The sequence below is a fragment of the Ruditapes philippinarum genome, unplaced genomic scaffold, assembly GCF_026571515.1.
Source record: "Ruditapes philippinarum isolate M1 unplaced genomic scaffold, ASM2657151v2 ctg11884_1_1_1_1, whole genome shotgun sequence".
NCBI classification, from domain to species: Eukaryota; Metazoa; Mollusca; class Bivalvia; order Venerida; family Veneridae; genus Ruditapes; species Ruditapes philippinarum.
The window spans coordinates 61438-87537 of NW_026857175.1; the positions used below are offsets into that span (position 1 = coordinate 61438).

Here is a 26100-nt window from a genome sequence, read left to right on the forward strand (position 1 = left end):
TTGGGGTAGTCTTTGGGTGTCTTGGGGTAGTCTTAGGGAGTCTTGGGATAGTCTTGGGTGTTTATGGGTAGTCTTGGGTTGTCTTGGGGTGTCTTGGGGTAGTCTTTGGGTGTCTTGGGGTAGTCTTTGGGTGTCTTAGGGTGTCTTGGGGTAGTCTTGGGGTGTCTTGGGGTGTCTTGGGGTAGTCTTGGGGTGTCTTGGGATAGTCTTGGGGTGTCTTAGGGTGTCTTGGGGTAGTCTTTGGGTGTCTTGGGGTGTCTTAGGGTGTCTTGGGGTAGTCTTTGGGTGTCTTAGGCTGTCTTGGGATAGTCTTGGGGTAGTCTTGGGGTGTCTTGGGGTAGTCTTGGGGTGTCTTGGGGTAGTCTTGGGGTGTCTTGGGGTGTCTTGGGGTAAATAGACCGACCCGTATTTTACTGGCAATAAAACAAAGAGAGATAACCCTTGAAAAACTTTAAATATTTCCGTGTGCGCATTATACCCCTTGAAGAAAAATCTAGACTGTCCTAGAATGGTGTCGATTTTTCTGCTGTTTACTACGCAATTTAAAGGGCATATATAAATACGGCCGATTTCGTCAGACAAGTAGAAAAGCGTGGATAACTTGCAACAAGGAGTGAGATTGTTGTTAAAAACCGTAGAGAACGTTAAATATAATTCAGTTGGATTTGTTTTTGTGGGAATTATAAATTAAAGGATTTAAATAACATTATGTTACTCAGTCGCGCCGGGAAATATGTTCGGCCCCTGGTCTGCAAGATCAGTCGGAGACCAATGAGCTGGAGAAGGAATTTGCCAGTTTTATTTGAGAACAAAAGTCCTTGGTTAGATACCTGGCGTGAGGCACGGGACATTGACCGTCAATTTGAAAATATGTGGCGTGACGTTAACAGGATGCTGGGTCCAAGGCTCTTTGATGAATATTTCGACCGCACACGTGATTTAGAAGTGGGATCAGATCTGTCTAAGGTAAGGTAATCTTTAAATGTAATGTAATCTTTAAAACTTTTTAAACTTGATGCATTTTGGTTTATAACTCATTATTGTATATATCCTAGGGCCGTAAAATACAAAAAATAGATACATTACTTAATTAGGTCTGCATAGTTGAGCCATCAAATTTTTTAAAAAGTAGAACACACATAAAATGAACCAATGATTTATTGTACTTAACGTGTTTTATTCTTCTTCTTTAATATTTAACAGCTTAAATACGACAGTTCAGGTTTCGAACTTCAATTAGACGTTCAACAGTTTACCCCATCAGAATTGAATCTGAAATTGGCTGGCAACAAGTTATCAATTAGCGGAAAACACGAGCAGAAGACGGATAAATATGGCCAAATTACCAGAGAATTTCACAGGGAATTACTTATTCCAGAGGTATGTTAAAATATTTTTTTCTACAAAGAGAAAATATATCAATAATGCATGTTCACGTACATACACTTGGGGCTGTGGAGCTCCAAACCTCTTAAAATTAGAATTTAGTTGTATATTTATCAACCCCAGCACTGAAGCATAGACTTAATTAATAAAACCTAAATACAATAATGTTTTCAAGAGAAAAAAACTCAACAATATACAGCTCTACATTGACAATTGGAATGCACGACGATATTTTGTCAGAAACTTTGAACCAGACATTTTTCTTACAATAATTATGCTAAAAAAATATCTTTTTGTGTTGAGTAATTAATACCAATTTTTCAAAGTTTTTAAAAGAATTAATTATGTTAATTTCAGGATATTGATTTAGAGTCGATGACGTCGACAATAACAGAAAACGGAATGCTGACGATAAAGGCCAATGTAAAAGCATCTGAAAAACCTGCAGAAAAGGTGATTGAAATTCAAAAGGAACAAGTAGAGGCAACAAATGAAGAGAAAAAAGCCGATTGACTAGTTTGAACATTGTGTCGGAATGTCAGAGGTGGATAATTGATGTTCTGTGTTAACTGTTTGATGTACACTGATAATTAGTCGTCCCAATTCTTAAGTTGCCATATATTTCAATGAGAAAGTGTACACAAGTATATGTAGTAATGTGCGTTCATATTTTCGTTTAGAATTTCTCAATTGCCGAGGTGAGGCAAATGCATCATGTACTTTTGATTAGATATTAAAAGTATATCTGTTTGTGAATAAAGATTATGATCTTGAATAAATCTATCTGTTGAGTTTTTTTTCTTTTTTGATATATGGATACACATAGAAATTTAAGGTCTGTATTGCATCAGATCAAGCAGATCAACTCCGCCAATTTCTGTCCATAAGAGTTAAATAAAAGAAATCGGGTTTTTAACTTTTATTATGCGGACGATTATCTGTTGTTTCAAAAGTACCAATATGTGGTCAGATTTCCTTAAATTTGTAACGTTGATTTGACTGGACTGACATTGAATTTAATTACTATAAAATTATTGTCGACCTCTCCCGGAAAATAACGAATGTGCTCCATAAAGCTAACTATGTTCTACAGTGTTTTTAGAGATTAAAAAAACAACAACAAAAGACTGCATGCACAGTTAATGCATTATTCATTTTTTTTGACACCAGTACAAGTAAGTGGCGTCACGTTCAGTATAAACTCGTGTAGTTTCGATGTATTTCGGCACTTAAGTCTAACCGTGTCTGATGAAGTTAAAAAAAAAAACAACACCCAAAATCAAATAACATTGATGCAAGCTTTTTCTCGGATACGGACATTGACGAAATTGGCCGATTCTGTACGGTCTGATGTAATATAAGCCTAAGATTTCGTAATAATGTAAGACAAAGTACGTAGTGTCAGTCACAGTTTTCAAATTTAGTTACAGCACTATGCTATTGTAAATAATGGTTTTGGCACTGGAAAGAACGAACTGACCAGAGATAATACAGTAAAAAAAACCTAAACGAAAGATCATGGGTTAATTTCATAATGTAGTTCAATCAATCTCCGACTTCCCGGCAACAACAAAACAAACGGACCCCAGACTCTGTCCAAGCAACAATTTTGAGAAGATGTGTCGTGTGTGTCCTCTAATGGTGTGTCCTTCGGGAAAACAACCATAGTAATGCATGCCAAACGGGTTATCAGTTTCCGTCCTGTTACGTTCGACATATGTTACTTTAAAAATCTGATATAATTTTTGTAGGAAAGTGTCAACTTTACAGCTTTTTTTCTGTTCATTTCATGTATATAAAAGTATTATTTATTTCGTTTTCTGCAAAACATGAACGTTTCAAAAACGTTTTATTTGCGTTAGATGTGGGATATATATTTTAAACTTTGTTTGCAAATATAAACCTTGGAACTTTTTCTTTGCCAAATTACACATTAAGTTCATTAATTAAACTTTTTCTACCAAAAAAAATCGAAGACAACCGTTCAACGCGACAACAGCCGTTCTAGTATATATACATGTCAGTATAAAACATCGTAATTGACGTACGGAAAGTATTTATTTGTGTTTTAAAACATAATCCAACTGTGTCGAGTAGATTCAAAGTTAACATCTAAAGGAGCCTGCTTACAAATTTCTGGCCCTGTGCAAGCTTTATTCCCTACGTGAATCTTGATTGAAAATATCCACACTTTCCGATGAGATGCGGCATTCAAAAAAAAAAGTTAAAAAAATAAAAATAAAAAAAATATTTTAAGATATTCGTAAACATTTTGTCATAAAGTGTTCCAAACTATACCTTCAAATATGCTTTTCTTTTAAAGATATAGGCTATCTAAGTTTGAATGTCTTCAAAATTTGAGAAACCCCATCAACCGTTTGCCTCTATTTAATGGTAACATCGACATCCACTAATCGGCAGGAATGAATAACACTTTTTGAATAATAGCTTTTGTGCTATAGTAATTAGGAAAGAGTTGAAATTTTTTGTTCATTTAAAATATACATTAGTTATTGATATTTTCTAATGGCCTCATGATTACGAAATCCATCTACACTTCAATATTTTTTTAAGTTGAAAGACCCTGGTGAAATACAATGATTTTTTTTCTTGTGATCGTTTGTCACAATCTCTCTGGCTATTTTAACCTTAGAGGCTTTAAAATGTTAGATTTCTATATGTCTTGAACAGACGTAAAAGTAGAGAACAGAAAATAGTAAAATACTGGTTGGTTCCTGGTGAGGAACGGATTTGATAAGTGTGTAAACCTACTGTCGATAATCTTACAGCTTCCTACACAATCGAATTAAAATAAATTATTTATGAACCAAATAATGTCAATCTAATACTTCAGGAAAGCCAGCCCATTTTAAATGTCCATTCTCAAGTCTGTGAATGTCGATCACGCGTGGCCTCTCACTCTACACAAATGTTCAAATCTGGCATCTATAGATATAATTACTTTCCTGGACCGCGCTGAAAAAATCAAAACAGAATAAGGCGATCAATATACAGTAAATTGACAAAAACTTATTATTCGAAAGAGAAGTTTTAAAAATATTATATAATTATCTCGGGACAACCATTTAATATTCAATCAGTTAAGCTGTTTTAGCCAATAATAAATGGAAGGGGAAACTATGCTTTAAATTTATTTTAGCTATTATAAATTAATGCATCTATCAACATTTATTTATTTTAAGGTTGGTACATTTTCAACATGTCTTGATCTTTCCCACTTTATAATATTAGCAAAAGTGGAAACTTGTCTAGATCTGCAAGCTTGTACCGCTTACACAAAAATTATTCTACAATCATCACCTGAAAAATTGTTTACAATAATAATTATACTAGTATAAGATTTTATAAATAAGGGCCCTACGTAAAGTCTGATGAATATTTTTTTGGTAGATGTACAGTACATCATATAAATAATTGTTTTAAATACACCTATAAGACTGAGGTAAATGGTAAAAGTCTATAGCCAATACTTTATAAAGAATTTAACATGCTTGGAAAAAAAATTATCACTATTTTAAACAAGTGACTTCTTTGATATAGTTAAAGTTGGACAGTTTATATAGTGTCACTTAAAATAAACAGTTTCTTATTGCTTTTCTGATACCATCTGACAATTATCAAGTATGGCATTTCTGCAAGTGTTGAAGTTAATACAACCAGGTACGTTAATATACGTACCTGATACAACATGTGACTTTATGCAATTTAATCAGACAGGACATCAGCGCCACAAAATTAAGAATGTGTTTGAATTTAGGTTGGGATTGAAAATTGGTTGTTTCGGGATGTGTTTATTTTGTAAAAGATGTTGCCATTTTATAAGACATTTGGCCGTATTTAGTGGTGGCATACCAATAGACTGCTCTTATTTTTAGTGTGTTCGCGCCTAAATATCCGGAAGTACTTTATTACTGGTTCTCTTATCACTTAACGTAGAAGTATATTTAGAACGTGGAAAGCAAGAAACCAATATATGTTGCTGAAGCTGCAGGAAAAGTGAAAAAGTTGGAAAAAGTTTTAATTGTTTTGATAATTGCGATTCTCGGGCTACTTATTATCTGAACTGTGGTATTTTGTGGTCAGTTCTCAATGAAGTAACAATTATCCTAGGTAATTTGAAATGCTGAAGGCGCTAAATATTATAGTTTTGTATGGAAGTCTTTTATAGCCTAAATAACCATGGGAAGAAATTTAACTTATTTAAGTTACCGAATGCATATAAATCTGTTTCGACCATTATATAATAGTGAAATATCAATTTGACTGACTGTCATGTGATTGTTGTACAATAATGCAGCTTAAGATTACATCCTATTTTTAATTGAAAACGTTAATTAGTTTTTTATTGATTCAAATTAGTCAGATGATATATTGCCTTTATTGGGTCAATATTTTTTATTTAGACCAATTTTTTATGTAGACTATGAAATAAAAAAAAATCAATAATTTACTTATCATTCAATTTCTTTACTTATTCTTACATTGGATATCTTTTTCAACTCTGTAATGCAAAATATAAATGTAGGTGCTAGCAGTAGTAGCCCACTAGTCAATTATATCACGGAGCCCTGTAATTATGTAATTAAAGCTGCCATTATTCATGAAGATCAATTGTAAATGCATTCAAGGATAGAGCTTCAAGGAGCATCTATTTAGACAACACCTAGAACCACTTTCAACATGTATATAGAAGCATCCCCCCCAGAAGATAACAGAAAACTTACTATTTCAGGCACATATCTAGAAATTTTTGGCTGGGGGGGGGGGGGGGGCTAATGTTCCAAATAACCAAACTACCTGGGGTAGTTTGGATATTTGAACGCTGTCCTCATCATACACATTAACTGGTGGCTTAATTCTGGTGCATTTCAGGTGCACATTTTAAACGTTTTAAAGAAGATTTAAGACTCATGAACATGCAAGTTCTAGTGGATCTCTGAAATATAAAATCCTACAAATAAAAATGGAGGTTTCTGATCAATGCATTTTCATGTACACAATTTAAATTCAATTTCATGCTACGTACAATTTCATGGATTTTTTTTGGGCTTATTTTATAGCCAATTTTTGGTCGTCATATTCCAGATTGAAAATAGTATATATTATTTTCCTAATCCACAGGAAAAACTTCCCAAATGAAAGTTATAAACAGGGTTGTCATTAACATTTTTTGCAGAAGGTTTGTTTTGAAATTGAGGCGGTCATTTCTGTCTTTATCATGCATAACAAAGAGTGTTTTCTTAATTTTGAGGCGGCCCATAATGCATTTGAGACAGGCATTTTGGCCTCCTGCCGCCTCTTAATGACAACCCTGATAAAATAAGAATATTGAAAAACAAATTCTAAAAACTTTGAAAATAACCTGGGCTTACCTGTTATGGTGCTTAAATGTTTAAATGTTTCAAGATGCCATCCTAGACGGTGATTCTTTGTATTCAATCATTTAATCACTGCAAAATTTAAGTCATGCAATTTTCCCAATTTTTAACAAAACATCACTGAAATTCCCAATTCCTTGGGTATGGGTCATGTTCAAAATCCTGGAAAAAAAACCCTGAATTTCCCAGAAGCTTTCAGGCTTTAAATCATACAAGAGCATAACATGCTTGTCTTATTTTGAATTCTAAATCATAATTCTAACACGACCCGCATTTTTCCCCATTGAACATAGAAGAACTGAAAGTGTGTGTTATTATTCAATAAAATCACAGTTTGACGTTCCATATTGAGACATGTGACATAATCATTATACATGTGACGTAACCACTAAAAATGTGACGCGCTGAAAATAAGTACGGAAATTAATCAGGTGCAATATAGGTTAATATCAGGTACGGCAGCATTTATTTGTTGATGTCGTGTTAGAATCTAGAGGTGTAACGATTCATCAATGCATCGCGATCTGTCTTGTCCCCGATGTATGCATCGTAATGAAATTACAAATTCCAATATATTGGGATGCAATACATATTTCACCTCCCGATGTATCGATACAGCGGGAAGGTATCGCAATACACTGACAATATCTTCCAGGAATATAAGGACAAACGTATTTTTTGAAAGACTGAAGAAAGAAAAATAGCTCGGATGAAAACAATAAACAAGCGCGACTATTATCATACCATCGTTGTCCATGTCCGCAATCATTTAACGGTTACTAACCAAGTTTTATCAATTCCATGTAAATGGGCTGGTGTTCTTTGAACTTGTTTTTAATAAAAACATAATAAGAGATATGTGCGATTTCAAGAAAAAACAACCTACAAACATGAATTTTATTTTGTAGCACTTAAATGTCGGATTAAAATAGTGATGATGACAACATCCCCATGTGATATTCGTCACGTATTTATACTTTCATTTCCGTTGACATCATTTTCCCGTAAAAAAAACAACAAAGCAAACAAACAGAAAACATGAAGACTGCAAAATATGTATACGGGGAAATTACAGTCAATCCTCCCTGGTCATATAAGTCACGAGTTTTGGGAAAATTGTAGTTTTTGGGGAACCATGAGACAGTGTTGTATAATGTGGAAGACCGGACGTGGAGTGTTTGCAAAATCAAAATAAAATACTCTGGGGTTGAGTACAAATCTTTTGAGAAAACTAAGACTACAACTTATAAACTGTCATTTTCACAGTTGTTGACCTAATTGTAGATCACTTGTTACTATTTTTTCACAAGAAAAATCTTTAGTGGTGTATTTGTTAAACTGCCATATTTACAGTAGTGGACTTTAGTGTTAGAATAGCTAGTAGATATCAATTTGCTGTTATGGTTTAATTAAAAATACCTTTAATCCTCAAGTAATCAGAAAAGTAAATTGTTAAAAGATCAAAATCGGAAACCAAGTTATGACAACAAGTTAAAAGAGTTTATTTTTTTGTTATTGTAATAGTTTTATATTATATTCGTAATTATCCTGTAAACAAATCGCCAATTTTTTATATACTAAGTCTAAAAGTCAGTATCGTGATACGTATCGCATCGTAACATAAGAATCGCAATATGCATCGCATTTTTTCAAAGTATGCAATACATATCGTGAATCGCATCGTTTTGAAAAACAAATATCGGGATATGTATCGTGACAGAAAAAAATGGCAATGCACAGCCCTATTAGAATCGCGATAATATATCCAAAACAGTGATTTTATCGCTTGATAACATCACTATTAGTCGTTCGGATGCGCATCATTATATCACTCAGGCTATGCCCTCGTGATATAATTCCTCTCATCCGAACTCCAAACAGTGATGTTATTGGATGATAAAATCACTATTTTGGATATATTATTTCTTAAATAATAGCTTCTCTGATGCATTTTAGGTAGCACATTTTATAATACACATTTCTACATTACCCAGAAAGCCGTAGACATTTAACAGTGTTAAATACTAACCTTTTTACTGAAAATTCTCTTCATATCTAATCAAAGGCTCATTGAATTTAATTGCCAGTTGTATTTAGGCTTCATTTTATTTGATATTTAAAGATAAGTGATATTGGATATCTTAATTTTTTGAAAGCATAATAGGTCACTATTGTGAACTTAGAAAATTAAAATTCTACATTATCCAGGCTTTTGTGTTACTATCAAGCAATGAGAAAAGTCGAACAAGCCGTCCTACTTACAACTCTTGTTACATCATAAAATTTAGCTGTCATTTTTACTTCTTTTGTATATTTATTATAATAGGAATCTTGAAGAATGCCAGACTCCCCAACTTTCCGTAGACGTTCTAACAGAGTTGTAGAGCGGGAGAGATCTGGGTATATGACAATGGAAGAGGATGACTTGGAGCATAGTGGTGTAAGAGGTGGACGCAGCTGTTGTCTTTGTACCGTCATCATTATTTTATTTCTTGTAGCAGTTTTAAATGCTCTGGTATGTATATTTGTGCATTATTAGCTCACCTGTGCTTCATATAAAAATAAATATATGTTTGGTGAAACTTGAGTCAGAAATTTGATTCAGGTGAGCGAAAAAGGATCATCTTGGCTATCTTGTTATATTCAGTACACTTAATTAGTTATAAAGATTATTGACAGGTTATGTATGACCCAGTGAGCTGGTTGTAATGGTATCTTACATAACCCAAGCTGCTAGGTAGTGGTTGTATAGCTAATAACAATTTGTATATAATTATTGCCATATAACCTGTCAAAAAATGGTTGTTATGATAGCTTATATAACCCAAGCCAGGGATATTTTGGGCTTATTTTATTGCTGATATTCAGTCATATTCCCAATTGAATATGGTATTTTTTTTTTCCCAATCCATATGAAAAAAATTCCCAATTGAAAGTTACAAAATAAAAATATTGAAATACAAATTCTAAAAGCTTTGAAAATAAGGACTTCTTCACTGTTATGGTGCTTAAATGTTTGAAGATGCCATCCTAGTCAAGGGGCAGGACGTGAAGTAGTTGCACACTTGGTTCAAGCGAGTGAATTGGTTGCAAACTTGACAAAATGTCGAACACAGCGTGATTTTTTTAAACGGGCGAACGAATTTTTGCCAAGCAAGTGGGTTTCTTTGTTATTTTGAAGTTCATTAGTATGTCTATTCCATAATACAATACATAATGCCACACTCGGTTTAAGGTTTCAGCATCCCAGGTTCTGTTTTGACGAAGTTATTGAAGATATAAACTGATCATGTAGATATTTTGAAATTTGACATGTGACTGTTCTGGTCAGTTTTTCTCCTAATTTATTCGAATTTGTAAGTTTTGAACTGCATTTAACAATAACAAAATATGTTTCTGTCAATGCTGTACAAATGGTTTAGTTCGCAAGTCCGAAGATAACGTTCAATTCACAAAAATATCTTGTTCAAGCACATTTTGGTTGCAGACTTATACTTCAAGCATTTTAAGTTGCAAACTTTTGTGTCAATAATGTGGCTAGCCTAATTAATTCGGCGTGAACGGTTTGACCCATTTTACAGACTTTTTTTATTACTGTCAAACCGGAAAAAAGACAGCGCCCGTCCAAAATTATCTCGGTGTCTCTTTGACAAGTCTAATTAGTTGGACTATAATGTGGCATGCATATCTTAAGCGAGGAATTACTAATCATTTTTTTAAAAATAATTAGCAATTTTAAGGCAATTATACCCGTTCATCTAATAAAAAATATATATACAAATTGTGCATGCGTGCAGATATATCCTAACACAGGGTCTTTCAAATAGATATAAAACACAATAATATTATGCTAAATTGAAGTTCAGTTGTCTTTATCTTCATCATTTTTTCTCCTCGATATACTTCTTTATTTTAACAAAGTCTAAGGACTTTTATTATATCTTGGCATGACTTACTGTAAAGGAAAAGAAGAAGAAAATAGCAACAAACAGCTTTCATAATTGTTCTTTTTTGAGATTTGAAATAATTTTGATTTATATTCGATAAAAACTATATTAACATTGACAAAAGGGCATTATTCACATGTTTCTTTAAATTGTTCATTATTATTGACCAATAGAAACATCTTCCAAATTCCCTAACTCGAACAATGACTTTAAGTAGTTTTGTCACGTATCAGTCAATGTAAATAACCAATCGTATATCATTTATATTATGATATAATAATCAAAATCATCTTTAGAATACCAATTGACATATGTTGTACATCAAATCCGAAATATTGTAAACAAACATGTCATTTTAACTTTTGGTTTGTAAAAATATTAAGGTACATTTACATAATTTATGTTTAAAGCAACTGCTGATCATACGAAACAATCAAATTAACATTTCTTGTGGTTTTTGATAAACTTTAGAAATTTTGCCGAGTAACATCGTATGTGTTCACATGTCCTTATGTTTATGATGAAAATAATTCACTTAGGCCAGCCTTAAAAAAATGTTTGTTTGCAGTAACCCGACCCAGAATTTTCAAGGTGGGTAGGTAGGTCGATTTTTTTTTTTTTTTTTGATTGAACTGTACTCTCAAATAAACATGGAATTTCAAAATGCTGGACAAAATATGCTTTGATAATCTGGTAACAATTAATAAATTGATAACTGAATTGTTATTTAATAAGAACTACATTTTATTTCTTCTATAAACCTTTAAAAGAACAAAAACAAAGCACAAGGCATAATTTTCTGATTCAAAAAAATTTTTTTTTTTTATCCAGACCATGAAAAAAACATTTGAGAAGGGGCAAATTTTGTGAGTCGGTCGCGTTACTGCAAACAAACATTTTTTTAAGGATGGCCTTACATACAATAGTACTCTCACATACGTTTGTTTTGTATGTAGTTTTCATTTGCATTTTACATATGATGACATATTTTAGAATTGAAGTATCAATAAATATTTTTAGTCCCCTACCGGTTTACCGGAGGGGACTTTAGGTTTACCCTCCGTCCGTCTGTCTGTCCGTCCGTCCGTCAGTCCGTCCGTCCGTCCACAAAACTGGATCCCGCGATAACGCAAAAAGTACTTAAAATATTTTCATGAAACGTGGTATATGGATAGATGGCAGTATGGAGATTATGCACGTCTTTTTCTTTTCTTCCTATGTTGAAAATTCTGGTTGCTATGGCAACAAATAGACTGAAAATATGGCAAATTTTACACATAACCTGGATCCCGCGATAACGCAAAAAGTACTGAAAATATTTTTATGAAACTTGATATATGGATAGATGGCAGTATGGAGATTATGCACGTCTTTTTCTTTTCTTCCTATGTTGGAAATTCTGGTTGCTATGGCAACAAATAGACTGAAAATATGGCAAATTTTACACATAACCTGGATCCAGTGATAACACAGAAAGTACTGAAAATATTTTTTTTGAAATTTGACATATGGGTAGATGGCAGTATGGAAATTATGCACATCCTTTTCTTATCTTCCTATGTTGAAAATTCTGGTTGCTATGGCAACAAATAGACTGAATTTCAAGATTTCTGATTCTAGTTTTTAAGTTTTTTTCACTATAAGTTCTTTATTTCTTAAGGTATTTTCTTCAAACTTTAAATATAAGTTGCTTGTCATCACCACCACATCATATGTGACAAGGTTTACAACTCTAGCACAAAAGTTATCAGAATTACCTCCCTTGAACTTAAAATTTTCATGAAAAAAACATTGTTTTTTTTAATAACTTCTTTTTCTGAATGTATCTACTTCAAACTTCATATAAATGTTTCTTATTATCACTCAACATTTGTGAGTGTTCAATACTCTAGCAAGACTATTTCCAGAATTATGCCCCTTTTGAACTTAGACTTTTTTTTGAGAAATTGGTAATTTTTACTCCAACTTCTTCAATCATGATAGGATTTTAAAAATGTTATATTTTGATATTCTGTCTGTACATAAAAACTGTTTCCTGTGATCACTTCTTAAGAACTTTTTCAACAAATTTACTTAAAATAGGAACATAAGTGAATGGCCAATGGCCCTTCAGAATGTTGATTGGGCTCTTACCGGTAGGGGACTTATGGATTGCTTGCAATACTATGATAATTGCTTGTTCTATATGCTATTATTTTGTATGCAGGCTTTTACTGATGATTATAGTATTGAACCGAGAACCATGTAATTTGAAACATGAAGTGGATAACTGTTGTAAAATAACATTTATAACAAAAAACAAGTAACAGAACATAAATGTCAATAATTGCTATTGAAAATAGGTTCCTACACTCCTTCTGCAAAATTTTACTATGGATTTCAATAGAATAAGAATAAGTTTGCAACCAAAAATGCTTGAAGTATAAGTCTGCAACCAAAATGTGCTTGAACAAGATATTTTTGTGTATTGAATGTTATCTTCGGACTTGCGAACTAAACCATTTGTACAGCATTGACAGAAACATAGTTTGTTATTGTTAAATGCAGTTCAAAACTTACAAATTCGAATAAATTAGGAGAAAAACCAACCAGAACAGTCACATGTCAAATTTCAAAATATCTACAGTACATGATCAGTTTATATCTTCAATAACTTCGTCAAAACAGAATCTAGGATGCTGAAACCTTAAACCGAGTGTGGCATATATATTGCATTATGGAATAGACATACTAATGAACTTCAAAATAACAAAGAAACCCACTTGCCTGACAAAAATTCGTTCGCCCGTTTCAAAAAATCACGCCGTGTTCGACATTTTGTCAAGTTTGCAACCAATTCGCTCGCTTGAACCAAGTGTGCAACTACTTCACGTCCTGCCCCTTGCTAGTGATTCTTTGCATTCATTTAATCATTGCAAAATTTAAGTCATGCATTTTTCCTAAATTTTAACAAAACATAAGTGAAATTCCCAATTCCATGGGTATGGGTCATATTCCCAAAATCCTGGAAAAAAAAACCCTGCAAGCTGCTAGGTACAATGGGGTTATATAGCTTATAATTTGTATATTGCAATATAACCGGTCAAAAATGGTTGTTATGATAGCCCAAGCTGCTAGGTAGGGGTTATATAGCTAATAAAATGTATATTGCCATATAACCTGTCAAAAAAAAAAAGGTTGTTATGATAGTTTATGTAACCAAATCTGCTTGGAAGGGATTATATAGCTTATAACAATTTGTATATTGACATATAACCTGCTAAAAATCTTTTAAAAAAACCTCTTGTTACATGAAATTTCTCTGTTACAATTATTAATCTTGGGTGTTAAGTTTACTGTCTATGGTTATAAAATCATATGGAATAAGTAGTAGGTCACTTGCTGAGAATTTGGTAATTACTCATTAGTTATCCTGTAAAGCTAGTAAGGCTAGGTCAAATGCCAAGATATGACCAAAAAACGTGTTATAAATGGCTTAAAAACCAACTAAACAAACATAATATTGCCTGATGTTTGATTTAAGTTTTGCTACAGTAAATCCTTGAGTGACTAGCTCCAGAAGACTGGAATTTTATTCTGTAGGAAGATAGTGTGATGTAGAAATTACGCCATTAAAGGATCAATAAATACATGTAACTCATACTGTAACATGGTGTTAAGCACTACTTTACACAACACATGATATTGGCTGATAAATAAAGGTTTCTTCATATGACACCAGTACTGTTTGGTTCCAGGTTTAGCGGAATCAAAAGTGATTAATATAAGTTGCAAGAACTTGTTTCGGAATCGAGCTTAAATAAATATGTTTAAACCAAATAAAGGTTTTTACATAAATAATAATAAGTATCATGATGAAAATTTGTCTGGTAAATCCCTATTTTATCCATCAAGACATTAAGACTTGCCGGACATATTTTTCTTCAGATTCTGTAAACCTGATAGGACTTACTTATCAAGTAATTGGGAAAGTCATTTCCTGATCTGAAAATTCAATTTGTATGAAATTAAATGATGTAAGAAACAATATATTTAATAATACTGTTTTGTCAAAATGTAAGAGCCGTTGAAATTTTGGATGGATTTAGTATAAAGATTATACTAGATAACAACAGTCAAAAATCTGTTTGTACAAATATGATGTGATGCAGCCAATTTTAAAAATACATTGCTGGCAAAGTCTCATTTTCTTCCATGACAACACATATTTGGAGGCATGCGGCTTTTAAATCAGATTATCCCAGTAATCATCTTGTATCTTTGTCGTTCTTAACAGGTTACTGCAGGCCTTGTGTATTTCCTGTCAATTACACATGAGGGGATGTTGTCTTTGGAGTTTTTCCCTGGTGGAAAGTATTTAAGAGTTCTATCTGATGTTGAAGTAGAAAATCTAACCCTACATGATAAGCTACTGGGTAGAAGTAGAAAAGATGTCACCATTTCTGGACATGAGGTTATAAGTGACATGATTATATAAGATATATATTTGCTGATGGTACTGAATTTTTTTATTTCTATAAAACATGTAAAGTAACGATACATTTCGGTTTTCTGTGGCACATTTTTCCATGGCACAATTTTCTGTACATTTTAGACATTTTTTTAGTACAATCTTTCAGAAGCCCCAAAGATACACAAAGATTTATTCAAGATACAAATGTGTGTATAGTGGTTACACCACTTTGAGTGCTTGATTTGTGTAAAAATATATATTTACAGGTTACACTTGGCATACAGGATGAATCCAAAAGTGAGTACATGAAAATCTTTTTTTTCATATTCAGTACATGTACATGTATAACCTTGGGTAAGGTCAAGGTCATATTCAGTACTTATTTCTCTGTTTTACCAGTGTTCCAACTACATGTAGTGTATGAAACTGGCAGTTAAATCTCTGTTTTGTCAGGAAAGTTTTATCCTCTTAGTAAGATTTACAAAAAAAAACAAAACAATGAGTGATGTCTTTTTATATCTCACTAGTGAAAATTTGTATCTATGTAGCATAATGACATGAGTATTATTAAATCAGGTTCATACCTATCTTACAGTGACTATAGACGAGAATAACACGTATGTGACAAGTGACAAGTTTGAATTGAAAACCGAGGATGGGAGACCGCTGTTTGTCACAGGTTCTCATCTCAACCTTGATGGATACCATGTCAAAAATCTTCACGCCCCTTCTATAGACGTAGGATCGGTAAACAATTTTCTTTATAACTATTTGATACTAAACCTGCTAAAACAGGACGTGATTAGCCTTTGTCACCAGTATAGAGTCAGGCCAGCCTATCATCTGTGTAGTCTGATCAGGCTCTTTACCACCATGTATATTCATAACTCAGGAATGTGAAATAACACAGAAATATGTTTTAGCAGCTGTATGTTGTTTTTTTAGCTCACCAGAACAATTGGGTTCAGGATGAGCTATTAGTATCAAAGGGGGATGCTCCGGTGTCCGTTGTCATGTGTCAACAATCGTCTTCTTCTCTGAAACTGCTGGGCAGATTTACTTCAAATTTGGTCTGTAGCATCCTTGTGACAGTCACACTTGAATTTGCTCATGTAATTTCAGTTGGCCCCTTTTAGGGGTCAACAGAGCTTAAAAAACCTATAAACATCTTCTACTACAGAATTAATTGATGGATGATCACCAAACTTTGTTTGTAGCATTCTTGAGTAGTCTTTTAAAAAATTAATTTGATTGGCTCCTTTTAGGGGCCACTGAGGCTAAAAAAAGAAATACCTTTGAATGTCTATTTCTACAGAACTAATTGATGGATGATCACCAAACTTTGTCCATAGCATTCTTGGGTAGTCTTATATCAAGTTTGCTCATATTAATTTGATTTGCCCCTTTTAGGGGGCAGCTAAAGCTAAAAATATAAATACTTTTAAACGTCTATTTCTACAGAACTAATTGATAGATGATAACCAAACTTTGTCTGTAGTATTCTTGGATAGTGTTTTATCAAGTTTGCTCATATTTATTTGATTGGCCCCTTTTAGGGACCCGAAAGCTAAAAAAAGAATTTCCTTTAAACGTCTATTTCTACAGAATTAATAGATGGCTTATCACCAAACTTTGTCTGAAGCATTCTTAGGTACTCTTTTATCAAGTTTGCTCATATTGATTTGATTAGCCACTTTTAGGGGCCACTAAAGCTAAAAATAGAAAAACCTTTGAACATCATTTCCTACTGAAATAATTGATAAATGATCACCAACCTTTGTAGCATTCTTGGGTAGTCTTTTATCAAGTTTGCTCATTGTAATTTGATTGGTACTGTTGAGGCTAAAGCTTAAATGCCCCAGGTCATGGCATTTCTTCAAATTATTGTTTAAACATAATCTATGCTCAAATTTAATATTAGAAAATATTGACTATGGATAATTTCCAACACTGAAAAGCAGTTGTTTCTGGTGAGTGTCTCAGGGCCATCATGGCCCTCTTGTTTATTTCTTTCCATGTGATTTGTAATAAATACAATATTAATTGGTCTGTGTGCTTACTCAGTTGCTAATTTCTATCATTTATTGCACAAATTCTGCATTTCTGCATTATTTTTCACATTTTGCATTTTGGGATATACATGGTGTATACTGTTGACTCATGAAATTCAAATTTTCATCATATTAATAAACTTCCCTTCAATTGATAATCAACAGTTCTAAGAAATGGAAGCTGGTCTTGTTCATTTAAGAAATTTGGTAGGTCAGGGATCAAAGATAAATTACTAAGACTCTAGAGATTATGTGTAATTAACTTAACACTAGAATTTTTTTTTTTTTGTATGCGTTTATTTAAGGTCGCCGCCGGAAAGCCCATATGGGCGACCGTACACTCAAGTCGGGTCATCCTAGAGCATCCCGCCGAGATTTTTCGTCGATTTTTTTTCCAGCTTTATTGGTGGAGGAAGACCCCAGGTGCCCCTCCGGGCATTATTTCAGGCACGAGCGGGCACCTGGGTAGAACCACCGACCTTCCGTAAGCCAGCTGGATGGCTTCCTCACATGAAAGATTTCGACCCGAGTGAGGATCGAACCTACAGTGGTGAGGGACCTGTGATCTTAAGTCAACGACTTTAACCACTCGGCCACGGAGGCCCCTTAACACTAGAAATGTTTGGTCATCACCTTTTAAATACTGATACATTTGTAATACACTAACACTAATCTTAATTGTTATACAACAGACAAATAAACTTACCATCAGCACCTGTTTAACAATGGTGATTATCCAATTTATATTTCAAGTGTTAATCCCCATTGTCACACGATTACAGACTTGTGAAAACTACCGACAATGTATATGCACGTGGCCTGCTAATCATGTAAACAGGTAGTCAGCGTCTGTGTATTATCGAGTGTAAAGAGCGATTGCCCAATTGAGGCACCTAATGGGATTAATTGCATCTCTGATGTAATACACAGCGGTAGATATTTAAGGCACCGCGCGGGGTATTTAAGCACCGCGGTAGGTCAGATTTTTTAATTTAAGCGCCGCGGCAGCGCGGTGCCTTTTGATGCTGGGGAAAGGCCTGTGATTGATAAACAAGAATATATATATGTACAAAATCTCAGAGCCTCCGGATCCCTGTCTTATAAGTGATCTGTGTTATAGGTGAGTTGATATGGTGAAGTAATCTTTCTTAGCTATACTCACACTATCAACTTCTAGAATATTGTACACTGCCTGTGTGACAGGCGATATTATAGTTATAAAAAAACCGATTTTGTACAGTAACAACGATTTTGCATACCAGTTATAGGCAATATACTAGTAGTATATGTTTGTTCACTCCTGAATTCAGGTCTTACTTTGCATCAATAAATCCAATCCCCAAAAATGGCATCTATCTCTGCACCAGTAAATTTATTTCACAAAAAGGGAAGTTGTTTTTGCACCATTAAATTCAATCCACAAAAAGGGCAGTTGTCTTTGCAGTCCAATACATTCAGTTCCCAAAAAGGGACAGCTGTCTTTGCACCAATGAATTCAGTTTCGAAAAAAAAAGGGCAGCTGTCTTTGCCCCAGTAGGTTGAATTTCCAAAAAAAGGGCAACTGTCTTTGCACCAATACATTCAGTTTCCAAAAAGGGGCAGTTGTCTTTTCACCAGTAGATTCAGTTTCCAAAAAGGGCAACTGTCTATACAGCAATAAATTCAGTTTCCAAAATGGGCATGTCTTTGCACCAATGAATTCAGTTTCCAAAAAAATGGCATCTATCTCTGCACCAGTAAATTTAATTCACAAAAAGGGAAGTTGTTTTTGTGTCGCCTTGAAAAAGGCGACATATAGGGGTTACTTTTGTCGGCGTTGTTGTCGTTGTCGGTGTCGTCGTCGGCGTCGTTGTTGTCGGCGTCGGCATCCCCTAAAGCTTGTCCGGAGCATAAGTCAGTCATTATAAGTCGGATTGACTTCAAACTTGGTATGCATGCTTCTCATAATGACCCGAAGTGCAGTGCACAAGAACCGGTACTCTGTACTTCTTATTTTTTGAGTTATTGCCCTTTGTTTATTTTCATACTTTATTTTTGTCCGGGCCATTTCTCCTTAAGTATAAAATCTATGGACTTGAAACTTCATAGGATGATAGATCTCATTAAGAAGAAGTGCAGTGCACAAGAACTGGTACTCTGCATTTCTTATTTTTTGAGTTATTGCCCTTTGTTAATTTTCATACTTTATTTTTGTCCAGGCCATTTCTCCTAAAGTATAAAAGCTATGGACTTGAAACTTCATAGGATGATAGATCTCATTAAGAAGAAGTGCAGTGCCCAAGAACTGGTACTCTGCATTTCTTATTTTTGGAGTTATTACCCTTTGTTAATTTTCATACTTTATTTTTGTCCAGGTCATTTCTCATAAATTATAAAAGCTTTAGACTTGAAACTTAATAGGATGATAGATCTTATTGATAAGAAGTGCAGTGCACAGAAACTGCTGATCTGCATTTCTTATTTTTTGAGTTATTGCCCTTTGTTGATTTTCAAATTTCATTTTTGTCTTTGCCATTTCTCTTAAACTATATTGTTCACAAGGCGACACATCCGACTCGCGGAGTTCTAGTTGCACCATTAAATTCAATTCACAAAAAGGGTAGTTGTCTTTGCACCAATACATTCAGTTTCCAAAAAGGGCAATGTCTATACAGCAAAAAATTCAGTTTCCAAAAGGGCATCAGTAGATTCAATTTCAAAAAAGGGCAGCTGTCTTTGCACCAGTAGATTCAGTTTCCAAAAAGGGACAGCTGTCTTTGCACTAATACATTCAGTTTCCAAAAAGGGCAGCTGTCTTTTCACAAATAAGTTCAGTTCCCAAAAGGGACAGCTGTCTTTTCACAAATAAATTCAGTTCCCAAAAGGGACAGCTGTCTTTTCACAAATAAATTCAGTTCCCAAAAGGGACAGCTGTCTTTTCACAAATAAATTCAGTTCCCAAAAGGGACAGCTGTCTTTGCACCAATAAATTCAGTTCCTAAAAAGGGACAGCTGACTTTGCACCAACACAATAAAATTCAGTTCCCAAAAAGGGACAGCTGTCTTTGCACTAATGCATTCAGTTCCCAAAAAGGGACAGCTGTCTTTGCACTAATACATTCAGTTTCCAAAAAGGGACAGCTGTCTTTGCACCAGTAGATTCAGTTTCCAAAAAGGGCAGCTGACTTTGCACCAATACATTCAGTTCCCAAAAAGGGACAGCTGTCTTTGCACTAATACATTCAGTTCCCAAAAAGGGACAGCTGTCTTTGCACTAATACATTCAGTTTACAAAAAGGGACAGCTGTCTTTGCACCAGTAGATTCAGTTCCAAAAAAGGGACAGCTGTCTTTGCACTAATACATTCAGTTTCCAAAAAGGGACAGCTGTCTTTGCACCAGTAGATTCAGTTTCCAAAAAGGGCAGCTGACTTTGCACCAATACAATAACATTCAGTTCCCAAAAAGGGACAGCTGTCTTTGCACTAATGCATTCAGTTCCCAAAAAGGGACAGCTGTCTTTGCACTAATACATTCAGTTTCCAAAAAGGGACAGCTGTCTTTGCACCAGTAGATTCAGTTTCCAAAAAGGGCAGCTGACTTTGCACCAATACATTCAGTTCCCAAAAAGGGACAGCTGTCTTTGCACTAATAAATTCTGTTCCCAAAAATGTCAACTGACTATGCACCAATAAATTTTGTTCCAAAAATAACAATAAAATTAACCTATAAATTTAGTTCCCAAAAGCTGTTTTTGTACCAATACAATAAATTCAGTTCCTAAAATGAGTGGGGGGGGGCATCTGTCTTTGCACCAATAAAATTTATTTCAAAAAAGGATACTCCTGAGATCAATTCACAGGTAAGACGGACTACACATATTTTTTTTGAAGATCAACAGATTAAACATTTTGCGTTAATAGTTCTAACTGTGACAACTGTAATGCCTCCATAAAAATGTTGATTTTACTTAAATACAAATAAAAGAATATGTAAATATAATACTTTCTGTGTTCCAGATACACGGTTTAAATTCTGAAGACTTCGAGGTATTGACTATTCATTTAGTGTGCATTTCTTTCCTTGCAGTTCATTTTTAAACCCTTACCTTTGGCTTAATTTGTGCAATTGATATTTCCTGCTTCAAATTTATATCTGCCATTTTCACTTCCTATCAGCTTCATTTAAAGATTAGAACATTAAAGAAAATTAGCAGCCATTGGTTAAGAGCAGTATCAGTTATGCAAGCTAATGAGGCTGTGTACTGCTATAGGCGTGTGTTATTTTTGCTACTTCCTTTTACCATGACATTCTGAGCACTGAGAGCTGAAGAGTTTTTACGATCATTGATGGTTGCCTGTAGCCCCACATTTTGTTTGTCTGCATGATAGCAGCTTCATTTATAATCTGATTTGAACTAAAACTTTATACAGAATAATGTATCATCAGTAGATACATGTAGGCCTGAATGTAACTTTGGTTTGTTATAGTATGGCGCTTGATTCCTCAAGGCAAACTAAAAGATTTTTGTCAGTACAGGGAAGGATCAGTTTCAGCAAATTCTATTCATTCCATAAGTATTGATAGATACTTATGACCTTATTTAACAAAAGAAGTACCAATTAAAGTTCTGTTTTTAGGAATGTCCATCTGTCTGTCTGTTTGCCTGTCCATTAGCTGTATGGATGTTTCTTCAATAACTATAAGGTGTGCTGTCTTCATACTTAATAGGCAATATGGTAACATCTTATCCCCACACAGTGATCACCCCTTCATTTTTTCACTGATAATGGGAAGTAACAGCTGCGAGGAGTTTGGTTAATGTCTAGTAGATGATCCCTATTGATAATGAGGTCATTCGGTGAAAAGGTCAAAGTCACAATTACACTTTATACATGTGTAGATAATCCTTTTCTGCCCAATAACTTGGGAAGGAGGTAGTATATGTTTGTGAGGAACATTGCCTATTGAAAGTAGATGACATTCATTGATTTTGAAGTCATTAAAGCCAAAGGTCAATGTCAAAGTGACACATACTTTGGGCATAATGCTCCAATCTGTGGATCTCTTGTTTATATTTGTCTGATGCCATTTTCATTACAAGAGTTGTGGCCCCTGACAATCTTTTGATGTATTTAGAGTTTACCTTAAAATTAGGATTAGTCTTGTACAATGTATTCTATAAATATTTGCTCAGACCCTGGCTTTCTTTTTTTTCTTTTTGTAGTATTCCTGTAATAAGATATCATGGGGCTATATAACAGATTTTATGTTAAGTTTTTAGATAAAAAGATTCTTTTTACTTTCTGTTTAGAATATGAAACAATAATAGCTATGAAGTAGGGATAAACATTCAGCTGAAGTGATAATTAACGCTTGACTAAATGCATATACTTTTATTTACTGCCCTATATAATTATGTGGTAGTTTAAACATAATTGATACCTAGTTAAAATTTATATAAAGAAAACAACATTTAAGTACAAAAAAAACAAAATACTTAGTTACTTTGTTTAAACTTTTAAGAGAATTGCCCAAGGCCATTAAATGACTTTTTTGATTTTCAGGTCATAAGGTCAAGGTCACAGTGACTCAAAATCATCTATATTATATTGACTATATTTTGATGACTATAATTATTATGATGTGTATTGTAGGGTTATTGTAAGAATATCTGTGGTTGACTTGTACGAGGGTTGTTCCGGAAGTTCTGGGAATTTTGTCATATCTCCTAAATTTTTTTGTTTCTAAGACATAATATTTTGCACATACTAAGATTAGCATATCACGGAACTATTCCTAAAAATTGAATAGAATCAGACAACAATAGCGTGAAATAGCAGTAACCATAGCAACATTATAACGCCGCACCGGAGCAGTCCGACTCTAAAGAAAGGTATAACGCGCAACACTAATAATATTTCGTAATTTTGATAACATAAAAAATTCGCCAAAACGCTGGTCAGCAGCAGAACGTCATGACGTCATTTCCTGAAAAAATCATAACGTTATTTAAATTCTCAACGGATCAACATTGTTTTAAAGTTGTTGCCCATAGCCACTGAGTAAACAACATGACGTCGATAGGTGACGTTGAATTGCGAAGCATTGTGAAGCTTTGTGTTGCGCTGGAAACGTCTTCCACAGAAACAATAAAAATGATCAATTCTACAGGAAAATACAAGAAATGCAGTCCGGCTACAGTGTATAGATGGCATGCTCGTTTTAAAGAAGGAAGAAACTTAGAGCACCCTCCATACAGCCCGGACCTCGCTCCGATGGACTTCCGTGTGTTCCCGGAGCTCAAGTCACAGCTGCGTGGAAAACGCTTTGACTCAGCTGACGATCTTGTTAAGCATACACAAGCTATAGTCTCGTCCTTTACCGATAGCTGGTACGTGGAAACATACAATAAGTGGATCAGCTGACACAGGAAATGCATCGAAATGGCAGGGGACTACGTTGAAAAGGTGCAACGATCAATGGACTTTAACGTCGCATAACGTTGCAAATGACGTTGGCGTGCTCCGGGTGTTTGTTATATGGTTATTTACTATTTTTATTATGTTTTAGTTTCTGTGTGTATGATGATGATATTTTCAGATACTGTACAGTATATATTGAAATAAATGCGTATATATTTATATTTACGCTAACCCGACAACAACGTGTGCTATAAAACAATTCTCAGAACTTCCCGAACAACCCTCGTATTTGTTAAGAGTTGATTTATTTAGGTAAGGATCTCATGAGGCACAAAGGCCCAAGTATGGTATGTTCTAGAAAAAAAATCTGGACAGTCAAAGTATTAAGGTCAAGATTTTCGTGCAAAATGACCTTTTCAACATATAAATGTACATAAAAAAATGTACCTCCTCATATAAAAGATATATAACTTACCATGACTTAAATGCCATTATGTCTGCAAGAGTCATTCCTTATCACTCTTGAATACAATATGGATTTTCTGTCGCACCTCGATCCAATCAAAAGAGTGAACGACATTGTTAATGTAGTTACATGTATTTAAATTATGGGTCACTTAAAACTAAATACAGGACTTTCTTTATTTAGGTGGCAGCAAGCAGTAAATTTCCAGATCTTTTGATTGAATCTTTTCATGAGGCAGACATATTTGGAATGGAAGGTGTTAGAGTAGAAACACAAGGAAATATTAAAATTGTTGCTGCAGAACAAGATATAACTATCAACTCATTGGTTTGTAGAATTTTTATAATTCTCGATTAAAAAATTTGATTTGACCTATAATATAATTTCACAAAAATAATTATTACATAATGATGTGTTAAATCAAAGGGAGATAAATGTGTTATTTAGGATGCAGTGCAAAGAGTAAGACATACATTGCAGGAGTTAAGTGTTGTTAAACATGTCATTTTGTTTAATTTATTCCATCTTGAAAGATGTTCTCACTGTCTCTTGAATGTTACTAGTCGAGTAGGCCTTGTGAATAAAGAAAATAAGAGAATGATACTGTAAAAGAAATTTTCTTTTATCAGTATAATTCCCCCAATAACATGTATATCCGTGACAACTGAACTATATATCATCTTGGATAATTGTCCACCTGCAAAATTTGAAAATTGACCTTTGACCTTGAAAAATGTCGGTTTGACTTTAAACGAATGCTTTCAAAAATAAATCGTTTGCCTGAATGTTTAATCTTTACTTTTTCAGGAAGATTCTTTAAAGTTTAACCAGGAGGAAGGCATTTACATTGATTCCAGTCTTCCACTAGATGGTAAAGGCTCGCCAAAAACAGGCACCCACTTAAAGTTATGTGTTTGTGGCTCTAATGGCCGTGTATTTGCTGTGCCAGACAAGGGAGATAAGTCAGGCTGTCATATTGCTAACGAAGATGTAAACCCTTGTTCAGAATAGTTATTGAAACATTACTATTTTAATTGTTTTCATTAGTCAGTGGAAATGCTATGTTACTTGCGTTGAAATCTCATTGTTTAAACCGTCCAAAACTTACATTTGTTTAGTTATTTAAACTTTGTGATAGAAATGATGAAAATTTGATACGTTTTTGAAATTTTCAAGTTATTGTTGAGATCATATTTAAACCTCCTTAATCTTATTTTGAGATTAGTTTTTGAAATGCTGAGATTATTTCTGATTTAATTATTATAAGTACTATTATTATTTATTGAAACATTCTGAAATAGTGTTGAGATAAGGTATTTGTATCTTTTAATTATTGTTGAGATTAGTTATTAAGACTTTTTTTACAATGTACTCCTATGTTGTTATTAGTTATTTAAAAAATACTTTAGTGTTGAGATCATTTATCGAAACCTTACAACATACTTTAATGTAAAGGTCTGTTGTTGAAACCTTTTTGCAATGTACTCCTATGTTGTGATTTGTTATGGAAACCATCTTACTCTAGTGTTGAGATCATTTATTGAAACCTTACAAATTTAATGTTGAAGTCAGTCATTGAAACCATTTTACAATGATCTTCTATGTTGTTATTACTGTTGAAACAGTCTTACAATATACTCTTGTGTTGAGATCATTTATTGAAACTTTACAACATACTTTACTGTTGAGGTTAGTTATTGAAACCTTTTTACAATGATCTTCTATGTTGTTATTACTGTTGAAACAGTCTTACAATATACTCTTGTGTTGAGATCATTTATTGAAACTTTACAACATACTTTACTGTTGAGGTCAGTTATTGAAACCTTTTTAGCTCACCTGTCACAAAGTGACAGGGTGAGCTTTTGTGATCACTTTTCGTCCGGCCGTCCGTCCGTCATCCGTCAACTTTTTCTTTAAATGACATCTCCTCATAAACCACTTAGCCAATTTCATCCAAACTTCTCAGGAATGTTCCTTTGGTGGTCACCTTTA

General features: G+C 33.9%; 3 protein-coding genes across 3 annotated transcripts; all 3 read left to right on the forward strand.

Moving 5' to 3' along the window:
* The first annotated feature begins 549 nt into the window (after window positions 1–549).
* On the forward strand, window positions 550–2177 carry LOC132748986 (alpha-crystallin B chain-like). The gene is made up of 3 exons (XM_060738650.1): window positions 550–966; window positions 1204–1380; window positions 1744–2177. The coding sequence occupies exons 1-3, from the start codon at window positions 709–711 to the stop codon at window positions 1897–1899; spliced, it is 591 nt and encodes a 196-aa protein (XP_060594633.1). The 5' UTR covers window positions 550–708; the 3' UTR covers window positions 1900–2177.
* A 3174-nt stretch (window positions 2178–5351) lies between these two features.
* LOC132748988 (uncharacterized) lies at window positions 5352–15209 on the forward strand. Its single transcript, XM_060738652.1, has 3 exons — window positions 5352–5517; window positions 9112–9300; window positions 15009–15209. Exons 2-3 carry the CDS (start codon window positions 9124–9126, stop codon window positions 15207–15209), a joined length of 378 nt encoding a protein of 125 aa, XP_060594635.1. The 5' UTR covers window positions 5352–5517; window positions 9112–9123.
* A 261-nt stretch (window positions 15210–15470) lies between these two features.
* LOC132748997 (uncharacterized) lies at window positions 15471–25949 on the forward strand. Its single transcript, XM_060738661.1, has 5 exons — window positions 15471–15482; window positions 15762–15932; window positions 21234–21263; window positions 24289–24432; window positions 24913–25949. The coding sequence occupies exons 1-5, from the start codon at window positions 15471–15473 to the stop codon at window positions 25114–25116; spliced, it is 561 nt and encodes a 186-aa protein (XP_060594644.1). The 3' UTR covers window positions 25117–25949.
* Window positions 25950–26100: the final 151 nt, after the last annotated feature.

What these genes read in the sequence shown, in the direction of transcription:
- LOC132748986 (XM_060738650.1), top strand. Translation starts at nt 709, where the DNA reads ATGTTACTCAGTCGCGCCGGGAAATATGTTCGGCCCCTGGTCTGCAAG. An exon ending in TGGGATCAGATCTGTCTAAG is followed by an intron (nt 967 to 1,203) that starts GTAAGGTAATCT and finishes AATATTTAACAG; the next exon opens with CTTAAATACGACAGTTCAGG. An exon ending in GGGAATTACTTATTCCAGAG is followed by an intron (nt 1,381 to 1,743) that starts GTATGTTAAAAT and finishes TGTTAATTTCAG; the next exon opens with GATATTGATTTAGAGTCGAT.
- LOC132748988 (XM_060738652.1), top strand. Translation starts at nt 9,124, where the DNA reads ATGCCAGACTCCCCAACTTTCCGTAGACGTTCTAACAGAGTTGTAGAG. An exon ending in TAGCAGTTTTAAATGCTCTG is followed by an intron (nt 9,301 to 15,008) that starts GTATGTATATTT and finishes CGTTCTTAACAG; the next exon opens with GTTACTGCAGGCCTTGTGTA.
- LOC132748997 (XM_060738661.1), top strand. An exon ending in TAAATTCTGAAGACTTCGAG is followed by an intron (nt 21,264 to 24,288) that starts GTATTGACTATT and finishes TTCTTTATTTAG; the next exon opens with GTGGCAGCAAGCAGTAAATT. An exon ending in ATATAACTATCAACTCATTG is followed by an intron (nt 24,433 to 24,912) that starts GTTTGTAGAATT and finishes TTACTTTTTCAG; the next exon opens with GAAGATTCTTTAAAGTTTAA.